The sequence below is a fragment of the Triticum aestivum genome, chromosome 2B (genome assembly GCF_018294505.1).
Source record: "Triticum aestivum cultivar Chinese Spring chromosome 2B, IWGSC CS RefSeq v2.1, whole genome shotgun sequence".
NCBI classification, from domain to species: Eukaryota; Viridiplantae; Streptophyta; class Magnoliopsida; order Poales; family Poaceae; genus Triticum; species Triticum aestivum.
Window position 1 is genome coordinate 352575004 of NC_057798.1, and position 16875 is coordinate 352591878.

The 16875-nt window shown below is 48.3% G+C and overlaps 1 protein-coding gene across 3 annotated transcripts in view; it reads right to left on the reverse strand.

The window, feature by feature from the left end:
• LOC123044915 (uncharacterized) overlaps positions 1–6606 on the reverse strand; it is an 8734-nt gene extending 2128 nt beyond the window's left edge. For all 3 annotated transcript variants that reach the window (XM_044467800.1, XM_044467798.1, XM_044467799.1), the window contains exons 1-2: positions 6381–6606; positions 6062–6284 (exon numbers count right to left, since the gene is read on the reverse strand). In XM_044467800.1, the coding sequence (XP_044323735.1) occupies positions 6062–6223 (162 nt within the window). In that variant the 5' untranslated portion in view covers positions 6224–6284; positions 6381–6606. The remainder of the gene's footprint in view (positions 1–6061; positions 6285–6380) is intronic.
• Positions 6607–16875: the final 10269 nt, after the last annotated feature.

The window sequence follows — 16875 nt, forward strand, 5'->3', positions numbered from 1 at the left end:
AGGGGCGAACCCTAGCGCCCCGCCTCCTCACTCCTCCTTCCGGCCCCCCTCCCCTGCCGCCGCCCCCAGGCGCCGCCGAGCAAAGCCCGGACGGCGTGGGTGGCGGCGGGGTCCTGCTCCCTCTGGCGCGGGCTTGGGGCGGGCGCGGGACTTGGCTGCCTTGGGGCCGGGCGGTATGGCGGCGGCTCTTCAGGTGGCGGCGAGCCGCTGTGCGGCGGCGCGGTGAAGCTCCGGCGAAGTGCCGCGGCTGCGGGGGCCATTTCCTCTGGAGGCGGCGCGTGGGTCGGCCTATGGCCCGATCTGCGGCCTGGGGGTCGGCCTCTGGCCCGGAGGTTGGGTGGAGACCTGGCTGGTCCTCTGCTGGGTGGTGGTCATCGGCAGCTCCGGATCTCTGCCCCGCGGCAGCGATGGAGGTGGCGGTGGTGGCAAAGCGTGCCGACCGAATCTGGCACAGTTTTTCCGGCGGGCGGCGCGGGTTGGGGCGGCATCTCGGCGTGGCTGCTGCTCCGATCGAAGGCGGTGGCGGCAAGGTGGCTTGGCTCTCTCGGTGTGGAGGCTTCCATTCGCCGTGCCGGCATCACAGCAGCTAGGCGGGCCGGCTGCGGCGGCTGCTGTTTTTCGGCGTCAGCTCGTTTGTAGGCGGTCCGTTCAACCATCGCTCCCTCCCCCTCCTCCTTGTCTGGTCGCTACCTTCATCGAAGGGTTGGCCCTCCCCCGGCTGTGGTCCATCGCCCGCCTCACACTCGGCAGCAAGACCGAGTCTCGCGCCCGGCAGCAGGACCAAGCTCGTCTCGTGCCCGGTGCCGCAGGATGGGTCGATGGAGACCAGTTTTGGCCGGCCTATTGGGTTTCATCGCTGGGGCCGGCAAGGGGTGCGAAAGGCGAGTCCTTTCCGCTCGTATCTTTGGTTGGGTAGCGGTGGGTCTCGAGTGAGGTGGTGTCAAGGTTTTGGATGCCGGGGCGGCTGCCCTGGTGGTGGTTCCGCGGTGCTCCTGGGCAGCCCGTGGCTCGGTGCTGCCCGGTGGCCATGGCCGTGTGGGCGGCATGGTCGCTAGGGTGTGGCTTTCGGTGGTGGTGAGTGTTGGCCAGGTGAAAACCTGATCTATGTTTGGACGGACTGGCGGTAGCGAAGCTCGTTCCTGAAGGCGTCGTTGTGGCTCTCATTGCCCATCGTGTTGCTCCAGGGGAAACTCTGATCCTTTGGTTGGGCGGTGGCGGCGCTCTGGTGTCGTAATCTTCCTGAAGGCGCCGCCTTGGTGCACACGGTTCGTCGTATGCGGCTTCATCTCTTCACGGTGGCATGTTCACGGTTGAGGACCCCGGTTGCTCTTGTAGTGCTAGGGGTGGTATTGATGCGCTCAGCGCCTATGTATCCTAGCGCTATGTATCCTGCCTTGGGTGCGTGCGTGTGTTGTGGTGGCATGCGTGGTTGATCGTTGCTTTATATATAAAGCGGGGCGAAAGGCTTTCTCGGCAACAAATGAGATATTTGCAAGGCATTCATGTCATTGTGAGATCCAGGCAACCCAAAGTAGCAATGCCAAATCCATAAATCCTCGAAGGCAACCGCTTCCAAAAGAGCTGTCGGATCATGGCATTGGCAATGCCAGGTGAATTGGCCTTGCCAAGCTGCAGGCAATTCTTCCACCTCCAATGCATACAGTCAACACTCCCAAGCATCCCAGGCCAGCCTCTTGCTTCATTCATCGCTAAAAGCATCACCATGTCCTTGGCGTTGGGTGTTCGCAGATACTGATCTCCATAAACCCTAACCACGGTATCAGCGAACGCTTTTGTGCACATTATGATTGTATCTTTGTCCATTCCAAGATACTCATCTGACATATCTACAGGAGTGCCATATGCAATCATCCAGAGTGTCGCGGTCACCTTCTAGCAATAGAAAAACCTAACAGACCCACAGTATTTCTCCGTTGCTTGAAGAACGGTTCATTGGCTTCTATGTCATCCGCAATTCGACGAAATAGCCATTGCGATGTGTGGAAGCGTCGATAGATCATGTAGGCAGGATAGGTACAACCAGGCACAAAGTAGTTAGACATGCGCAAATTATGATCGACGACTCTATTAGGATGAAATGTCAAATGACTCATCTGCAACCCCGCACACTTTCTCTTTGTTCTGATTGCCGCTGTCCATTGAGCAGCCATTAACACAATCTCATCACCTACGGTGTTCATGACCTCACTCGCAGACTCGGAGCTCGAAGACGACAACGAATCATTAAAGAACTCCTCTATCATCGGTTCCATCTACACAAACTGTGAATCCTCTGTCATCTACACGAACCAATGAGGTGCTAGATTAGTCTACCCTGAGCAAATTTGGGGAAATTTACCTTCCGGAAAGTCATCGAACAACTTGAGGTCACAGGCGTAGCCGGACGGCGGGAAGCAGGCGCGGGGCTACTGCGAAGCATGGGAGGTCGGGGAAAGGCTCACCGGAAGTGAGCAGGGCCAAATTGCGGCGGCAAGGGGGGCAGAAGCGGCACCAAACGACAGCGGCGGAAGGGGGCATGTATCCTGAAATGTCCATGGCGATTCTGAGCGCTATATCACCACGCGCAAACCTCCAAATATGGAGGCTCTCAGGATTGATTTGGAGCAGCCCCCAAAAATTATGGCAATGAAGCGCAGGATGGCGATTCTGCTAGACCCGCTTTTTTGACCAAAATCAACATAAGAGCGGTTATTCTGGAGGTCAGGCTGATGTACTCTCCTTGAGTTGCTCCAATATGTTCACTCGCAGATTTTGCTTTGTCCAGCACATATAAACATCTTCATGTATATACCTTTCGGGAAGTGCAGATGAGCCAACATGCTATACATGCGTGATTATGTCTATATTTCAGAGTCATGCTTACAAAGCCACAGAGAATAGGTGCAGATATTACTATGTGCAGAAAATATGCATGCCCTTATCCAGTTTGGAACAAGTTGAAACAGGCTAGTTAAACAAGCAACAACGAATTGTAGCCTGGCCTTGCTCCCAAAAACATGTTCAGATTTGAATTTCTCAAAAGACAACTTTGAACTAATTATGTGGAAAAGGATCCCTAAATTGATTATTGGCCTGTAACAGGTTCCCTTTGGCAGGGCCGCAGTTTTGCTGCCACAGCCAAAGTTTCAGGTCCCACTGGCAGAGCTCTTAGAAATGTGGGATCTTCTGTTGATTTCAACATAATAAAGCATTTCTTTACATTAAAAATATCTTGATTGTTCTTGCGGCTTACCATCTTTGCTATCTTGCTGAACACACACTTGTAAGGTCTTTTACCAGTTGGTTGCCAAGAAAGCAAGCCTGAAACTAAGTACTTATGTAGTTACAGTTACTAAAAACCAATTTAACTTATGGAGTCATCAAACTTAAAATCTAACAACAATTATGAGCATTTCGATCCTAAGTTCGACAGTGAATGATGGATTTAGAGCAACATCCATAGATAAACAAATCCAGACAGAGTGGCATCTATACATATTTTGACCAGAACACTCGTGCACTTACAGGTTCCACAAAAGCAATCATGAATGTAAGATGATCATATGTGCATTGTAAAAGAATCATGTAACGAGTCCTGTTAGTCTACGTTGCGCGGATACTTCAGAAAGCGCGTGTATCCAGTAGGATACTGCCCTGATACGGGCGTATCCCCGTATCGCATATCCGATACGTATTCAAGTATCCATGCAACGTAGCTGTTAGTCAGCTCAAGCAGCACCAACAGAGGCAGCAACAATATCTCTTTACGATAGTTAGGATCACTACCTAAGAATTAGGATAGAGAGTTTGAGTATTGAGCTAACTCATGGATGAACTAACCAGCTTTCATCAGACTGGCATCCACACATTGGATTAAGCAAAAAATAAAATAGTACTTGCTCAAGTAACTCCGCCTATGTTGTCTCAACATAGCTGATCCCAAGCCCAGATAAAGGAGGAGGGTTGTGATAGGCTTGGCGAGCCAACGCCAAAACTCAGCCACTCCTATGGAGATGAAACCCAGAAGAGGAAGCTAGTTATCCATGTGCCAGAACCATGAGTTGGTTGCGAGATCTTATGGGTTTCAGCTCTAGCTACCCCAACTTGTTTGGGACTAAAGGCCTTCAAGTGCAAGAACCCCTCTCCCCACTCTAAAATCATATCACATAACATCTTGCTCATCAATGAACCAAAATAAGTGCACATACAACAATGTGCGGAAAATTTGCATCCCATTTATCAACAGTTAGGAAATGGACTGCCTAATTTCGAGGGTGACTACAAATAGCAGCCTGGCCTGGTTTTAAGAAACAAGCTCAGAATTAATCGATGGACCTAATCTGAACTCAATGATGCACAACTCGACTATTAGCCTATGACAATTTCATTGATGCACGGACAAGAATTGAAGCGCTTCTGTGGTACAACCACTTCCGTGAAACATCAAAATTCTGAGGAGACAGATGCCAAAATCAGAAATGCAGGTCTCATGATGCTTTTCACACAACATAGCTTCTTTTTTTATGAATGATTCCCTGATTGTTCCCATGTCCTATCATGATGAATGTCCTTTTAACTCACTAATAGACCTAAATATACCTAGGCACACCTACTTAACCAATTGTTTCCCATGAAAACAGGATATATATTCAGTACTTATCTCGTTACTGCCACCAAACACTTTGCAAATCAATACAGACTTGTGAGATTATCCAAAATTTCAATAGTGTCAACCATAACGGAGTAGAAACTATGCCTGCAAACCCTTACAGGAACAGGTATGCAAACAGCGGCACTGTATGTCTCAAGGCAACGGCGTGTGGATGGTTTCTTATGTATGTTTCAGATGTTATTGTATGCAATCTCGCAAATGTATGTGTCAAGGCCACAGCTTGTGGAGGGTTTCTTACATACTCCCTCCGGTCCTTTTTAGTCTGCGTATAAGTTTTGTCCGGAGTCAAAGTATCTCTATTTTGACCAAGCTTATAGAAAAAAGTATCAACATTCACAATGCCAAATCCATATTGTTAGATTCATTATGAAATGTAGTTTCATAGTATATATATTTAGTGTCGTAGATGTTGATACTTTTTAATACTAGTAAATGTGTACGTACAATGCACGTTGATATTAGGTAATATATTAATTACACGTAAATATTAGGTAGGATATTATTTGCGTATTAAGTATGTGATTACCATTGGCGTTAATATTTAGTATGATATTAACTGCACACTAAACGTGTTAGAGCGCTCACCATTGAAGCAGTCTGAGTCGTTGGATTGACCTGATTTGACAGCCGGGATTTGTTGGATCTGCCCCTTTGGGTCTTTTTATATTGGTATAGATAAATTTGGTCAAACTTTGCTAAGTTCGACTTGACACAAATCTAATATGCAGAGTAAAAAGGACTGGAGGGAGTATGTTTCAGCAGCACTTGTCAGTTTAGAATCTTACTAAGAGGTGCCTGCGTTATTTAGCTTATTATCAAAACAATATGTATTGCTCGTAAGTCTTAAGGCTGGTTGTAATGGGGAGTATCATATACTAGTATCATGCATATGATACTAGTGTATGATACTACCTCCCTAATGCTTAGTATCATATATTAGTATCATGTAGTACTTTATTTATTGACATGCATGACACATAATAGCATAGCATTTATTATGATACGGTATCATGATATGATACTCAACTCTCTCTTTCTTCATTTAATTTTATGACACCTCATCAGAATTGCCTAGTTGGCATGCATGATACTAGTTATGATACTACCATTACAACCAGCCTAATTGACGACTATACTGATGAACTCATCAAATATTCCGCCCAATAAATACTGAAATTGACTCAGAGCCGGCGCACATTGATTAATCTCTAACCGCAACTTTGATTTAGCATCTGAATTTAATTCAGATCCTCCCATATAAGCCAACTGATCTCTTATGTAGCTTCAAGCCAGAGAATACACCTAACTTGCTGCTAATCTTGGGTGGGCCTACAGAACAACAAAAGGGAGCTACAGCTAATCAAGCAAGAATCTTTCTGGCGGGCTCACCTTCTCCTTGACGGCGTCCTCCTTCGCAAGGACTTGCTGCCGCCGGCGCGCGGTGACAGGGTCCGCGTCAGCTGCGTCCTCGATCTGCTGCTTCCACTCGAACTGCGACGTGATGATGAGCACGATCAGGAGGCAGACCAGCACTACAGGCCTCGTATTCATCACCACGCTGGGACGGCGCCAAACAATCCAGCGACCCTGAATCGCAACCTCCTCGGTAGGCCTGCTCACATCAATTTGAAGTCACGGAGTGGAGTCAAGAAATGGAACGGGATGCAATAAAGGGGAATTAGTTGGGCCAAGAACTAGTAAGGATTACCAAGAAACCAACAGATCCCCGGTTAGACAAGAAGGCTGCAGATGTTAGAAGGGCTCCCGGCCGAAGGCGGGTGATGCCGGCGGATGGAGGCGGTCAGGCTGACGGGGGAGATGGTCGTGGCCTGGTGGGAAAGAGAGGGGAATCGAGCGCGTGGGTCGGAGGAAGACCGACTTTTTTAGTAGGGCAATTACGAATACGATGGTAAAGTTTGATGACTGTTTTGTAAGACAACTTTTTTTTAACCGGGATTATTCATACACCCGCATGCATGCAAGAAAAAATGAGAAGGAAGTAGCACAGTGTCAAATAAGTTGGTAGTACGAGGAAACAACATTAATTTTTGCCTTGATCTCTACTCGTAATGTCTCAGTTGGTAGCCTCCGTTCCACGATTAATTTTCGTCCCATCTCTTTTGGTTCTTTTTCGTCCTTCCTTCCACCTCCCGCATACCGGATCTTGTTATTTTTGGATGTTTGAGCACCCTAGACGGTTGAGGTCACCTCGGAGCCATAGTCCATTGTGGTGAAGCTTCGTGGTGTCATTGGGAGCCTCCAATTAAGTTGTGGAGATTGCCCCAACCTTGTTTGTAAAGGTTCGGTCGCCGCCTTCAAGGGCACCAATAGTGGAATCACGGCATCTCGCATTGTGTGAGGGCGTGAGGAGAATACGGTGGCCCTAGTGGCTTCTTGGGGAGCATTGTGCCTCCACACCGCTCTAACGGAGACGTACTTCCCCTCAAAAGTAAGGAACTTCGGTAACACATCCTCGTCTCCACCGGCTTCACTCTTGGTTATCTCGCGCCTTTACTTTTGCAAGCTTACTTGTGTTGTATCCCTTGCTTGCTCGTGTGCTTGTTGTTGTTGCATCATATAGGTTGTTCACCTAGTTGCATATCTAGACAACCTACTTTGATGCAAAGTTTAATTTGGTAAAGAAAAGCTAAAAATTGTTAGTTGCCTATTCACCCCCCTCTAGTCAACTATATCGATCCTTTTACCTTTGTTCAGGTAAATCAGACAGAGATGGGGACTATAGGTGTCCTCTCTTTTTACCCATCATTGTTATTGTTAATGAGTCTAACAATGAACTGGCTACATCTCTATCTTTTCACCTTTGTCACCAGAGAGATTCTCAAAGGTGAGCCATTTCGTTGCGGATTGTCCTTACGAGAAGCGGGAAGACAATGGTGGCAAGTTCATCCGAAAAGACAAAGCCAAGTCCTTCCCCAACAAGAACAACTTCACCAAGAAGACTCCTACTCGTGGGTTGGTGGTTCAAGAAGAATACCATGAGGATGACGATGATGATGAAAATGGAGAAGCAATGGTCATGGCCTCCATTGCCATTGCTACCACTCCCCGGGTGTCTCTATTTGATTCACCCAACGAGAACATCACCGCCAAGTGCCTCATGGCTAAAGCCCCTAACAAGGTAACCCCCAACATCAAAACCACCATCATTATTAATCCCTCTTTGGAGGGTTTCATTGGTGAACATGAGGGGTCTAATGAGGATGTGAATGAATTTGAGTCATTTATGAGTAAGCTCAAGGGCAAATCCAAGAAGCACTTTGTTGCTCTCTTGGAACAACTTGGTGAAGCCAATGACATGATCGAGGCTCACGAAGAAACCATCTCTAAGATGGAAGGTCATAGTCGTGACTATGCCGATGAGATATCGGATCTCTCTAATGCTCTTGAGGAAGAGCGTGGGCATCGTTTGACTCTTGAGGAGTCATACAACGATGACCATGCTAAGTTAAAGAAAGATCTTGATCATGCTCTTGTCGTGTCTCGTGTGATAACTTTCGAGAAGGCTAAACTTGGGGTTGATCATGCTAGACTCAAGGAGGAGTTTGATGTACTTGACATGGCCCACAAGGTCTTGAAGGGTGCTCACGCTAACCTCAAGGAGTCTCATGCTCAACTCCAAGTTAAGCTAACCAAGGAAAAGGCCACCTTTCCTCATATGGTATTAATTGATAATGCATATGCTACTGACCCGTGTTGTGAGTATGTGCATCTTGTGGAGGAGAATGCCAAGTTGAAGGATCAACTTGAGAAAGGCCTTGTGACATGCATTCAAGGTGAGAAGAACCTCAACGACCTTTTGAGCAATTGAAAGGAAGTTGTGGCCAAGAAGGGAATTGGTTTGCTCCCAAATCCAAGAATAAGAAGAAGAACGACAAGACCAAACGACCTCCTCCTCTCAAGCAAACTTTTGTGAAAGAGGGAGAGGGTGCTCCTAAGGAGAAGAAGGAAAATGTGAAGGGTGTTGATGTCAAAAAGGGCAAAACCATCTCTTCGAACAAAGCCGGCAAATTTAACCCGTCATATGTGTTGTGCCGTGCTAGTGATGGGCATGTTTATGCTAAATTTGTTGGTTCTCCTTATGAGTACATTGAATGGTCTATTTGGGTTCCTAAGACCCTTGTTACTAACATCAAAGGACCCATTACTAAATGGGTACCTAAAACCAAGCATTGATCTCTTGTAGGTGTTTGCTTCCGGTGGGGGATCATGGTTGCTCGATGGTGGAGCAACAAATCATATGACCGGGAGCAAGGATTTGGTGGTGGACGTGCAAAAGATTCCATCTATGCCCACCAATGTCGAGTGGGGTGATGCCTCACATTCTAAGGTATTGGGTCTTGGCAAGGTTGTCATTTCTCATGATCTAACGATCGAGAAAGTCATGCTTGTTGAGTCCCTTGCATACAATTTACTTTCCGTTCGTCAACTTGCACTCATGGGTTTTGCCACTTTCTTTGACATTGATACCGTGGCCCTCTTGTGAAGCAAGACTCTTAAAGTAGCCTTTGTTGGGCATGTCGAGAACGGTCTCTATGTGATAAACTTTTCGGAGCGACCCACTAAGACCGCGACATGCCTAATGGCTAAAGTTGACGTGGGATATCTTTGGCATCGCCGTTTAGCCCACGTCAATATGAGATCTTTGCAAAGTCTTCTCAAGGGGGACCATGTCTGTGGACTAACAAATGTTAGTTTTGCCAAAGATCGTGCTTGCAGTGCTTGTATTGAAGGAAAGCTTCATGAGAAGGCTCACCCTCCCACGACCATCATCTACTCGAAGAGACCCTTGGAGCTCCTTCACATGGATCTCTTTGGGGCCCCATATTTTGATAGTCTTGGAGGTAGAAAGTATTGCTTGGTGATTGTGGATGATTATTCAAGATACACTTGGGTATACTTCTTCAAGAGGAAGAGTGAGACTCAACAAACCGTCATCAACTTTGCAAATGAAGCTCAACGTCAACATGATGCAAAGATCTTGACAATAAGAAGTGACAACGGCACCGAGTTCAAGAACTACACCTTGGATGAGTTTCTTAGTGATGAGGGGATCAAGCATCAATATGCTGCACCATATACCCCTCAACAAAATGGTGTCGTGGAGAGGAAGAACCAGACATTGATGGATGCGGCAAGGACCATGATGGCGGAGTTCAAGTCTCCATACAACTTTTGGGCCGAAGCCATCAACACAGCGTGTCATGCATCCAATCGGCTCTATCTCCGCAAAGGCTTGAACAAGACTCCTTATGAGATACTCACCGGTAACAAGCCCAATCTCAAGTACTTCCGGGTGTTTGGGTGTAAGTGTTTCATTCTCAAGAAAGGTGTTCGTTTGTCTAAATTTGAGGCTAGAGCTTATGAGGGCATATTTGTTGGTTATGCTACAAACTCTCATGCTTACCGTGTTCTCAACAAGTCCACCGGACTCACTGAGGAGATGTGTAACGTGGAGTTTGATGAAAATAACGGCTCCTGAGTGGAGCAAAGTGGTACTTGTGATGTAGGTGATGAAATTCCTCCCCAAGCCATAAGAAGAATGGGTATTGGTCATATTCTACCCATTGAGGAACCCCTTGTGGCTGAAGGAGAAGGACAATGCTCCACTCAAGTGGAGCCTTCACCTTCCCAAGACCCACACGCTTCCAAAGAACAAAGTGAAGGCCCTCAACCACGTGAACAAGACCAAGGACAAGATCAACCTCAAGATGGTGGTGAACCACCAAATGACGTCCAAGGTCAAGTTCTCCCCTCGAGCAAGTTCAAGATCAAGAGCAAACTCAAGATTTTGAACAAGCTCAAGACGGCGCTCAAGATAATCAAGTTAATCCTCCTCCTTCCACATCTGAGGAGGAATTAGAGCGTCGTGCCGTGAAGATTGCTTCCAAGCTCACCACCAAAGGTCATCTCATGGAGAATGTGGTTGGAAGCCTAAGAAAGGGGGTAAGCACTCGTAGACAATTAGCAAACTATTGTGAACATCACGCGTTTGTCTCTTGTGTTGAACCCCAAAAGGTCTATGAGGTGCTCGAAGATCCGGATTGGCTCAATGCCATGCATGAAGACCTCAACAACTTCGAGTACAACAAGGTGTGGAGATTGGTGCCAAGGCCTAAGAAAGGGGGTAAGCACTCGTAGACAATTAGCAAACTATTGTGAACATCAGCGTTTGTCTCTTGTGTTGAACCCCAAAAGGTCTATGAGGCGCTCGAAGATCCGAATTGGCTCAATGCCATGCATGAAGAACTCAACAACTTCGAGTACAACAAGGTGTGGAGATTGGTGCCAAGGCCGTCGGGGAACCACAACGTCATTGGAACCAAGTGGATATTCAAGAACAAGCAAGATGCTCATGGGAACATCATTCGCAACAAGGCAAGATTGGTAGCACAAGGCTACTCCCAAGTCGAGGGTATCAACTACGGTGAAACCTTTGCTCCCGTTGCTCTCCTTGAATCCATACGTTTGTTGATTGCTTATGCTTCCCATCACAACTTTAAGTTGCAACAAATGGATGTGAAAAATGCTTTTCTTAATGGTCCTTTTAATGAGTTGGTCTATGTCAAGCAACCCCCCGGGTTCGAGGATCCCTACTTCCCGGATCATGTGTATCAACTCGATAAGGCACTCTATGGCCTTAAACAAGCCCCACGTGCGTGGTATGACCACCTTACCGAGTTGTTACAAGATCGTGGATTTGAGGTGGGGCAAATCGATCCCACTCTTTTTCCTAAGAAGGTCAAAGGGGAGTTGTTTGTATGCCAACTATATGTTGATGATATTATCTTTGGTTCCCCTAACAAAGCTTTCAATGAGGAATTTGCCGCTCTCATGACCTCCAAGTTCAAGATGTCTTCGATGGGAGAGTTGAAGTTCTTCCTTGGTTTTGACATCAAACAAAGAAGAGAAGGTACCTTCATCAACCAAGCCAAATACACTCAAGACATCTAAAAAGATTCAAGCTAAGTGATGTCAAGCCGGCTTCTACTCCAATGCCTACCAAGTGCCAACTTGACATTGATCCCAATGGTAAAGCGGTGGATCAAAAGGTATATCGCTCCATGATTGGCTCCTTGCTTTACCTTTGTGCATCTAGACCGGATATCATGTTGAGTTTGGGAATATGTGCACGGTTTCAAGCCGCACCAAAGGAAAGCCACTATGTGGCGGTCAAGCGAATCTTTCGATATTTGGCTCATACCCCAAACTTTGGCTTATGGTACCCAAGAGGGGAAAACTTCAAGCTTGAAGGATATACGGATTCCGATTGGGCGGGAGACAAAGTGGATAGGAAGTCCACTTCCGGAGGGTGCCAATTTCTTGGTTGCTCCTTGGTGAGTTGGTCTTCCAAGAAGCAAAGTTGTGTGTCTCTCTCATCCACCGAGGCGGAATATGTGGCGGCCGGTAGTAGTTATGCATAACTCTTATGGATGAGGCAAACTTTAAAGGAGTACGGTGTCATTTATGACAAAGTGCCTCTTTGGTGTGATAATGAAAGTGCCATCAAGATTTCTCTCAACCCGATGCAACACTTCAAGAAGAAGCATATTGAGATTCGGTATCACTTCATTCGGGATCACATTAGGCGAGGGGAGATCGAGCTCAAGTATGTCAACACTCATGATGACCTTGCAGATATTTTCACGAAGCCCTTGGATGAAGCAAGATTTTGCGAGTTAAGGCATGAGCTAAATATCATTGATTCGAGCAATGTGACTTGAACCCTTGCACCTCCCACCACACTCAACTTGTTGTCTAGTTTAGGTGTAGGCATGGACATAGGGGGAGTGTTGTTCTCTAAATGAACTCTCCCTCCCCCCATTATGCATAAATCGATCAACTCTTTCACATTAGCCATTTTTTGATGGTACTTGTGCTTCAAAGACGAGTTTTGGTCATGGGCCCAAGAATAATTCTTCGCGGTGCCATACCAACTGACTCAAACATAGGTGGCTCTGGCCACCGCCCTCTCCTTTTGAGAGGTAGTGTCGCGTGGTTGCTTCTTGTTGACTTTTTGCCTTTGGGGTGTGCGTGTTCTTGTGGTGTCTGTTGTGCTAAAAGTTTCCTTGCGAAGACCTCTTTTGTGTGTTGAAACCTGCTTTTTCTTGAGCTCATGGTACTACCGCAGCCTGCTACGGTACTACCGCGTGTGGAGAGCACGGTACTACCGCCCCCACGCGGCAGTAATTTTTTACTACCGCCTGGGAGAGCGGTACTACCGCTTTGGTGCGGTACTACCGCGATGATGTGCGGTACCACCGTGTCTTCGCAGACGCGTGGGGATAAGGACGGGAAGGGGGAGTTCTAACTCCCGTATACCCATTCGTCAGTTTCCCCACTTCGTCTCTCTCTCTCTCCCTCGCTCAAGAACGGGGCCGGCGTCCTTCGCCGGATCTCCGCCTCCGGCTGCTCTTGCCATGGACCAAGGTCTTTCCCCAACTCCCTCTCGTTTTGGTTGTTTTCTTTGCCTCTAGGTTTTTGGGGGAGACTTGTGTGTTCTTGAGATTTTTAGGCTAAATCTATGCAAGCGTAGGATGTAGGAGAGTAGTATTGTGTAGGGATTATACTTGTCATTTTGTCCTGTGCTAGATTTGATCAACCGTAGTACCGCCGTGGTTTCACGGTTCTTCTCAGATTCAAACTTTGGTTCGGATCTGACGCGGTAAGGTACTAGTGCGCCACATGTGCGGTACTATCGCCCGTCAAGCGCGGTACTACCGCACGCGCTGCGACACTAGGATCTTACTACCGCTCCCACCCCGGTACTACCGTGACCTCACACGGTACTACCGCGACTTGGAGCGGTACTAAAATTTTAGTACCGCAGCATCCGGCAGTACTACCGTGGGTCCAATCTATCTCATGGCAACATTCACATATACTTTCTATGTGTTTCTTGTGCTTTGTCGTGGTCTTTGCATTGATCCTTTTTGCTTGTCGTGGGTGTTTTCCGTTTTGTGTCTCAGGTGGTGGCTCTCGCCATTCCAATCCCAGTCGTGACACTGGCTCCAAGCGTCTGCGCAGTCCAGGTGAAGCACCAAAGGGCTCCATTGCCCCCAAGCGCCATGTCAAGACATCCGCTAGTAAGCACAAGGAACCCACTAAGGGCATGGACGAGATTCCCCAATCTGAGTTCATCCGTCTCAGGCAGCTCAACCCGCATGTGAATCCTCGTGCTACTGTCAGAGGATGTGAACTGTTTTGGAACAAGCAACAGACTCACTTATCTGGATGTCATCAAGAACAAGCAAAATACCTACGTGGATGTCAAATGGATAGAAATGCATCACCTGAGGAAGGACAAGTTTCGTGAGTACTTTGGAGAAGCTCTGGATTTGGTGGAGCAGTTTGGTATTGAACATGTGATCTCTTTTCACCTTGACTATGACCCTAAGCTTATCTGTCAGTTCTTTGCCTCAGTATACTTTCACCCTGATGAGGAGCGGAGGATGACCTGGATGACCAATGGCCGTAAGTTGACTGCTACCTGGAAGGAGTTCATGGATCTGCTCCAGGTTCCTGATGACGGGCTCGACACTCCCGTGGGTGTTCGCCCCCATGCTAATTCTGAGTCTGCTAACAAGGACAAGCTTCAGCCATTCTATGTTGAGAAGGCGCTTCCCAATGGCAAGTCGGCGTGGGTACTCAACTCTTTTCTGGATATCATGTATCGCATCTTCCGCAACTCTTTGTTCCCTCGCATTGGTGAAAATGACAAGGTTCATGCCTATATGGTGGATATGATGCTCCTATGCGAGGAGGCTCGTGTGTCTCAGACTCAGCCACTTGATGTCTCACACACCATGTGGTGTGAGCTTCGGTTTGCAGTGTTCAACCGCAAGGTGCCTATCTATGGACCATATCTGTTTCTCCTGATCTCAAAGACTTGGGAGAAGATGTACCCTGGTGATGAATTCCTTGCTCCAGACTGGATTCGTCATGATCCCATCTATCTTCGTGTCAAGCCCAACTGGGCCAACACTACTACTCGTGCTGAGGCGTCTGCTGCTAGAAGGGCTGTTGATGAGGAGGAGGTTGGAGCATAGGATGTTGCTGAGGACCATGCTGCTAGGTCTTTCCATAGTTCCTTTGTGCCCTCGTGGGCCAAGAAGCTGAAGGACAAGATGAAGACTCTTTTCTGCATGCAAGCTAAGGGGCAGTACAGGACTCACGTGGCATCGAAGGAGAGTCGCCACCGGGACAAGAAGATCTTGCAGCTGTATGGCGAGGACGTGTCTGGCGGTTTTGAGGATCGCATCACTCCAGAGGCCGAGTGGAATGAGAAACAAGGCTACAGGTGGACTGATTCTGAGGAGGACATCGAGGAGACCATTCCTGCCATCGAGTCTGACAAGGAGTGAGGGAGTCCTGGATTAGGGGGTGTCCGGAGAGCCGGACTACCATCATCAGCCGAACTATCATCGGCCGGACTATCATCATCGACCGGACTCCAAGACTATGAAGATACAAGATTGAAGACTTCGTCCCGTGTCCGGATGGGACTTTCCTTGGCGTGGAAGGCAAGCTTGGCGATACGGATACGTAGATCTCCTACCGTTGTAACCGACTCTATGTAACCCTAGCCCTCTCCGGTGTCTATATAAACCGGATGGCTCTAGGCCGTAGGACGACAACAACAACCATTACAATCATACCATAGGCTAGCTTCTAGGGTTTAGCCTCCTTGATCTCGTGGTAGATCCACTCTTGTAAACATCCACAATATCAATATCAATCAAGCAGGACGTAGGGTTTTACCTCCATCAAGAGGGCCCGAACCTGGGTAAAACATCGTGTCCCTTGTCTCCTGTTACCATCCGCCTAGACGCACAGTTCGGGACCCCCTACCCGAGATCCGCCGGTTTTGACACCGACATTGGTGCTTTCATTGAGAGTTCCTCTGTGTCGTCACCGATAGGCTTGATGGCCTCTTCAATCGACAACGACGCAGTCCTGGGTGAGACTTTTCTCCCCGGACAGATCTTCGTATTCGGCGGCTTCGCACTGCGGGCCAACTCACTTGGCCATCTGGAGCAGATCGAAAGCTACGCCCCTGGCCGTCAGATCAGGTTTGGAAGCCTAAACTTCACGGCCGATATCCGCGGGGACTTGATCTTCGATGGATCTGAGCCACAGCCGAGCATGCCGCGCTGTCACGATGGGCACGACCTAACTCTGCCGCCGGACAGCACCTTGGAGGCCGCACACGAATCCGCTCCGACCCATAGTCCGGAGCCGATCGCTCAGATCGAGGACGGATGGCTGGACACCGCCTCGGGAGCTGCAACTTCTACGGCGATGGAGCCGAACACTTACCTTGTCCCGCATAAAGCCCATGACTCCGAGGTGCCGGACCCCCTGCCGGACTCCGAACCTCCTGCGCCCCTGCCAGTCGAATCCGATTGGGCGCCGATCATGGAATTCACTGCTGCGGACACCTTTCAGCACTCACCCTTCGGCGATATCTTAAATTCGCTGAAGCATCTCTCACTATCCGGAGAGCCCTGGCCGAACTACGGCCAGGATGGTCGGGACGCGGACAATGAAGAAATTCAGAGCCCACCCACCACCCACTTCGTAGCCACCGTCGACGATCTAATCGACGTGCTAAACTACGACTCCGAAGACATCAATGGTATGGACGACGATGCCGGAGACGATCAAGAACCAGCGCCTACAGGGCACTGGAAGGCCACCTCGTCACATGACATATATATGGTGGACACCCCAAAGGGAAGCTATAACGAGGAACAACGAGACGCGGCAGAGGATAATCCCGCCGATAAACAAACAAAATGGTGACGTAAACGCCGCCCTAAGTCCCGCCTCGATCAAAGCAGCATTCCTAACGACCCAGCGATAGAGCAGGGCAAACCAGCGGACGACGAACATACAACCAAGCAACCATCCGAACAGGACGAACCGGATAATCAACCCCTTCATGGAGCAATCAACAGTCCGGACACAACACCGGAGCATAAGAACCTTCACAAAAGACTCGTCGCCACTGCAAGAAGTTTGAAGAAGGAAAAACGGAAGCTCAAAACAGCGGAAGACATACTCAGAATGAAGTGGAGCAAAGTACTCAAGACCGCAGACAAATATGGCAATGGCCATCAAACAAAGAGCTACCCGAAGCGCAAGCTGCTGCCAGAATTTGACGAGGAAGCCATAGAGCCCCC